At 49.7% G+C, this 7500-nt stretch overlaps 1 protein-coding gene across 1 annotated transcript in view; it reads left to right on the plus strand.

Annotated features, from left to right (window-relative positions):
* Positions 1-7500, plus strand: part of crfa4 (cytokine receptor family, class I receptor 4) — a 47988-nt gene that overhangs the window by 36817 nt on the left and 3671 nt on the right. Inside the window, exons 3-4 of the mRNA XM_079615356.1 lie at positions 6611-6728; positions 6810-6979. Of these exons, the coding sequence (XP_079471482.1) occupies positions 6611-6728; positions 6810-6979 (288 nt within the window). The remainder of the gene's footprint in view (positions 1-6610; positions 6729-6809; positions 6980-7500) is intronic.

Here is a 7500-nt window from a genome sequence, read left to right on the forward strand (position 1 = left end):
GCTTTACACCACTGCACCCCACGCTTTACACCACTGCATCTCACGCTTTACACCACTGCACCCCACGCTTTACACCACTGCACCCCACGCTTTACACCACTGCACCTCACACTTTACACCACTGCATCCCACTCTTTACACCACTGCACCTCATGTTTTACACCACTGCATCCCACACTTTACTCCACTGCACCTCACTCTTTACTCCACTGCACCTCACGCTTTACACTACTGCACCCCACGCTTTACACCACTGCACCCCACGCTTTACACCACTGCACCCCACGCTTTACACCACTGCACCCCACGCTTTACACCACTGCACCCCACGCTTTACACCACTGCACCCCACGCTTTACACCACTGCACCTCACACTTTACACCACTGCATCTCACACTTTACACCACTGCACCTCACTCTTTACACCACTGCACCTCATGTTTTACACCACTGCACCTCACGCTTTACACCACTGCATCCCACACTTTACACCACTGCACCTCACTCTTTACACCACTGCATCCCACACTTTACACCACTGCATCTCACTCTTTACACCACTGCACCTCATGTTTTACACCACTGCACCTCACGCTTTACACCACTGCATCCCACACTTTACACCATTGCATCTCACGCTTTACACCACTGCATCTCACACTTTACACCACTGCATCTCACGCTTTACACCACTGCATCTCACTCTTTACACCACTGCATCCCACACTTTACACCACTGCATCCCACACTTTGCACCACTGCATCTCACGCTTTACACCACTGCATCTCACGCTTTACACCACTGCATCCCACGCTTCACATCACTGCACCTCACTCTTTACACCACTGCACCTCATGTTTTACACCACTGCATCCCACACTTTACACCACTGCACCTCACTCTTTACACCACTGCATCCCACACTTTACACCACTGCATCTCACACTTTACACCACTGCATCTCACTCTTTACACCACTGCACCCCACGCTTTACACCACTGCATCTCACACTTTACACCACTGCATCTCACGCTTTACACCACTGCATCTCACACTTTACACCACTGCATCTCACACTTTACACCACTGCATCTCACACTTTACACCACTGCATCTCACACTTTACAGCACTGCACCTCACTCTTTACACCACTGCACCTCATGTTTTACACCACTGCACCTCACGCTTTACACCACTGCATCCCACACTTTACACCACTGCACCTCACTCTTTACACCACTGCATCCCACACTTTACACCACTGCATCTCACGCTTTACACCACTGCATCTCACACTTTACACCACTGCATCTCACTCTTTACACCACTGCACCCCACGCTTTACACCACTGCATCTCACACTTTACACCACTGCATCTCACGCTTTACACCACTGCACCTCACTCTTTACACCACTGCACCCCACGCTTTACACCACTGCATCTCACACTTTACACCACTGCATCTCACGCTTTACACCACTGCATCTCACACTTTACACCACTGCATCTCACACTTTACACCACTGCACCTCACACTTTACACCACTGCACCTCACTCTTTACACCACTGCACCTCATGTTTTACACCACTGCACCTCACGCTTTACACCACTGCACCTCACTCTTTACACCACTGCACCTCACACTTTACACCACTGCATCCCACACTTTACACCACTGCATCTCACACTTTACACCACTGCACCCCACGCTTTACCCCACTGCACCTCACTCTTTACACCACTGCATCCCACACTTTACACCACTGCACCTCACACTTTACACCACTGCACCTCACTCTTTACACCACTGCATCCCACACTTTACACCACTGCACCTCACGCTTTACACCACTGCATCTCACACTTTACACCACTGCATCTCACACTTTACACCACTGCATCTCACACTTTACACCACTGCACCTCACGCTTTACACCACTGCACCCCACGCTTTACACCACTGCACCCCACGCTTTACACCACTGCACCTCACGCTTTACACCACTGCACCTCACACTTTACACCACTGCACCTCACTCTTTACACCACTGCATCCCACGCTTTACACCACTGCACCCCACACTTTACACCACTGCATCCCACACTTTACACCACTGCACCTCACACTTTACACCACTGCACCCCACGCTTTACACCACTGCACCCCACGCTTTACACCACTGCACCCCACACTTTACACCACTGCATCCCACACTTTACACCACTGCACCTCACACTTTACACCACTGCACCTCACTCTTTACACCACTGCATCCCACACTTTACACCACTGCACCTCACGCTTTACACCACTGCATCCCACACTTTACACCACTGCACCTCACGCTTTACACCACTGCATCCCACACTTTACACCACTGCATCCCACACTTTACACCACTGCATCTCACACTTTACACCACTGCATCTCACGCTTTACACCACTGCATCTCACACTTTACACCACTGCACCTCACACTTTACACCACTGCATCCCACACTTTACACCACTGCACCTCACACTTTACACCACTGCACCTCACACTTTACACCACTGCATCTCACACTTTACACCACTGCATCTCACACTTTACACCACTGCATCTCACACTTTACACCACTGCACCTCACTCTTTACACCACTGCACCTCATGTTTTACACCACTGCACCTCACGCTTTACACCACTGCATCCCACACTTTACACCACTGCACCTCACTCTTTACACCACTGCATCCCACACTTTACACCACTGCATCTCACGCTTTACACCACTGCACCTCACTCTTTACACCACTGCACCTCATGTTTTACACCACTGCACCTCACGCTTTACACCACTGCACCTCACTCTTTACACCACTGCACCTCACACTTTACACCACTGCATCCCACACTTTACACCACTGCATCTCACACTTTACACCACTGCACCCCACGCTTTACCCCACTGCACCTCACTCTTTACACCACTGCATCCCACACTTTACACCACTGCACCTCACACTTTACACCACTGCACCTCACTCTTTACACCACTGCATCCCACACTTTACACCACTGCATCTCACACTTTACACCACTGCATCTCACGCTTTACACCACTGCATCTCACACTTTACACCACTGCACCTCACACTTTACACCACTGCATCCCACACTTTACACCACTGCACCTCACACTTTACACCACTGCACCTCACACTTTACACCACTGCACCCCACGCTTTACACCACTGCACCTCACACTTTACACCACTGCACCTCACACTTTACACCACTGCACCTCACACTTTACACCACTGCACCTCACTCTTTACACCACTGCATCCCACACTTTACACCCTTGCACCTCACACTTTACACCACTGCACCTCACACTTTACACCACTGCACCTCACGCTTTACACCACTGCACCCCACGCTTTACACCACTGCACCCCACTCTTTACACCACTGCACCTCACACTTTACACCACTGCACCCCACGCTTTACACCACTGCACCTCACACTTTACACCACTGCATCTCACGCTTTACACCACTGCATCTCACGCTTTACACCACTGCACCCCACGCTTTACACCACTGCACCCCACGCTTTACACCACTGCACCTCACACTTTACACCACTGCATCCCACACTTTACACCACTGCATCTCACACTTTACACCACTGCATCTCACGCTTTACACCACTGCACCTCACTCTTTACACCACTGCACCTCATGTTTTACACCACTGCACCTCACGCTTTACACCACTGCACCTCACTCTTTACACCACTGCACCTCACACTTTACACCACTGCATCCCACACTTTACACCACTGCATCTCACACTTTACACCACTGCACCCCACGCTTTACCCCACTGCACCTCACTCTTTACACCACTGCATCCCACACTTTACACCACTGCACCTCACACTTTACACCACTGCACCTCACTCTTTACACCACTGCATCCCACACTTTACACCACTGCATCTCACACTTTACACCACTGCATCTCACGCTTTACACCACTGCATCTCACACTTTACACCACTGCACCTCACACTTTACACCACTGCATCCCACACTTTACACCACTGCACCTCACACTTTACACCACTGCACCTCACACTTTACACCACTGCACCCCACGCTTTACACCACTGCACCTCACACTTTACACCACTGCACCTCACACTTTACACCACTGCACCTCACACTTTACACCACTGCACCTCACTCTTTACACCACTGCATCCCACACTTTACACCCTTGCACCTCACACTTTACACCACTGCACCTCACACTTTACACCACTGCACCTCACGCTTTACACCACTGCACCCCACGCTTTACACCACTGCACCCCACTCTTTACACCACTGCACCTCACACTTTACACCACTGCACCCCACGCTTTACACCACTGCACCTCACACTTTACACCACTGCATCTCACGCTTTACACCACTGCATCTCACGCTTTACACCACTGCACCCCACGCTTTACACCACTGCACCCCACGCTTTACACCACTGCACCTCACACTTTACACCACTGCATCCCACACTTTACACCACTGCATCTCACACTTTACACCACTGCATCTCACGCTTTACACCACTGCATCTCACACTTTACACCACTGCACCTCACACTTTACACCACTGCATCCCACACTTTACACCACTGCACCTCACACTTTACACCACTGCACCTCACACTTTACACCACTGCATCTCACACTTTACACCACTGCATCTCACACTTTACACCACTGCATCTCACACTTTACACCACTGCTCCTCACTCTTTACACCACTGCACCTCATGTTTTACACCACTGCACCTCACGCTTTACACCACTGCATCCCACACTTTACACCACTGCATCTCACGCTTTACACCACTGCACCTCACTCTTTACACCACTGCACCTCATGTTTTACACCACTGCACCTCACGCTTTACACCACTGCACCTCACTCTTTACACCACTGCACCTCACACTTTACACCACTGCATCCCACACTTTACACCACTGCACCTCACACTTTACACCACTGCACCTCACACTTTACACCACTGCACCTCACTCTTTACACCACTGCATCCCACACTTTACACCACTGCATCTCACACTTTACACCACTGCATCTCACGCTTTACACCACTGCATCTCACACTTTACACCACTGCACCTCACACTTTACACCACTGCATCCCACACTTTACACCACTGCACCTCACACTTTACACCACTGCACCTCACACTTTACACCACTGCACCCCACGCTTTACACCACTGCACCTCACACTTTACACCACTGCACCTCACACTTTACACCACTGCACCTCACACTTTACACCACTGCACCTCACTCTTTACACCACTGCATCCCACACTTTACACCACTGCACCTCACACTTTACACCACTGCACCTCACTCTTTACACCACTGCACCTCACGCTTTACACCACTGCACCCCACGCTTTACACCACTGCACCCCACTCTTTACACCACTGCACCTCACACTTTACACCACTGCACCCCACGCTTTACACCACTGCACCTCACACTTTACACCACTGCATCTCACGCTTTACACCACTGCATCTCACGCTTTACACCACTGCACCCCACGCTTTACACCACTGCACCCCACGCTTTACACCACTGCATCTCACGCTTTACACCACTGCACTTGGTGATGTAAGGCTTGGTGCAGCTGCTTGGCCATGAAAATCCATTCAATGAAGCTCTACACACTAATCTGAAGGCCACACTAAGTTTGGAGGTCTGTAGCTGTTGACTCTGCAGAAAGTTGGCGACTTCTGCGCACTGTGTTCCTCAGCATGTGCTGACCCGCTCTGGGATTTTACGTTGCCTAGAACTTTGCTGTTGTTCCCAATTGCTTCCACTTTGTTATAATACCATTATCAGTTGATCGTGGAATATTCAGTAGTGAGGAAATTTCACAAATGGACTTATTGCACAGGTGGCATCCGTTTACGGTACCATGCTTAAGTTCACTGAGCTCCTGAGAGTGACCCATTCTTTCACAGATGTGTGTAGAAGCGTCTGCATGCCTAGTGCTTGATATTATACACCTGTGGCCATGGAAGTGAGTGGGACACCTGAATTAAATTATTTGAAGGGGTGTCCCAATACTTATGGCAATATAGTCTATATCTATATATGAAGCTCCGAACAGAACCTGTTCTTCTAGTGCTGCTGTCGGCGGTGTGATTAGTTGCTGTTACTAGATCATTGAGCAATCAGAAGACAGGAACACAACTGTATGTTTTTAAACTGTCCCTATCGATGCTCTTTTACACCAGTGTTACATAATGTTTCAGGCTATCAGAATCCATTAGACTTCAAAGAGCTGCAGCATTTAAAACAGGAGCTGCAGCTCGCTAATAATAGACCGAATGATATCGTGCGTTATATATCACTGATGTAGATATCATTATGGGCCTTAAGTGTAAAACAGCTTCAGTGTTCATGCTGAAGGTGCTTCATGTTCTTCATCACTGGAGATCATCAGTCATGTGTGTGTGTGTGTGTGTGTGTGTGTGTGTGTGTGTGTGTTCCAGATGGCACCAGACCGTTCATTCACCGCTGCCGATCGCCCAACATGGAGGACTTCACGTGCTGGTGGCGTCCCGTCGAGGGGCAGGACAACATCACCTACACGCTTCAGTACAGGACGGGGTGAGGCTCGCGGCAGCGGAGGGTTTGTGTCGAGTGTCATCATGAGTCATGTGTAGTAATGTGGTCATGTGATCTCCGCAGCGATGACGCACCTCAGGACTGTCCCGACTACACCAGCGGCGGCACCAACAGCTGCTTCTTCGACGCCAAACACACGCAGGTCTGGCAGATGTACTGCATGACAGTGACGGCTCACACGGGCTCCGGCCCGCGGACCTCGCAGAGACACTGCATGGACGTGGCGGATATAGGTGGGCAACCTCACGTCCTCACACACATTACATTCCTCTCAGTTCTCCTGTCGACACTGAGGAGTGTGTGTTTATCCTGTCGACACTGAGGAGTGTGTGTTTATCCTGTCGACACTGAGGAGTGTGTGTTTATCCTGCTCGACACTGAGGAGTGTGTGTTTATCCTGTCGACACTGAGGAGTGTGTGTTTATCCTGCTCGACACTCTTACAATTAACGGCTCTTTATTGGCATTTACCCACTTAACCTGTTCTTCACACTAAGATAATTATTTTTATTATTAACTCTTTCCCCACCAGCATTTTTGATCATTTTCAGAAAGAAAGAAAGAAGCTTTTATTCCAGCTTCATTCATTATATTTTATCAACACTTGAATATCAACGCTGAGAAAATGGTGTTTTTGTCAAAGTCGTGGTCCGTATGGGACTCAGAATGAGGATCATAAGCACAGATGGAGGAGATCGAGTCCGAATGGGTTCAGCGTTTCATTCAGTAACGTTCGGCAGTTTTGATTTCTATGC

The sequence above is a fragment of the Phoxinus phoxinus genome (genome assembly GCF_949152265.1).
Source record: "Phoxinus phoxinus genome assembly, chromosome: 6".
NCBI classification, from domain to species: domain Eukaryota; kingdom Metazoa; phylum Chordata; class Actinopteri; order Cypriniformes; family Leuciscidae; genus Phoxinus; species Phoxinus phoxinus.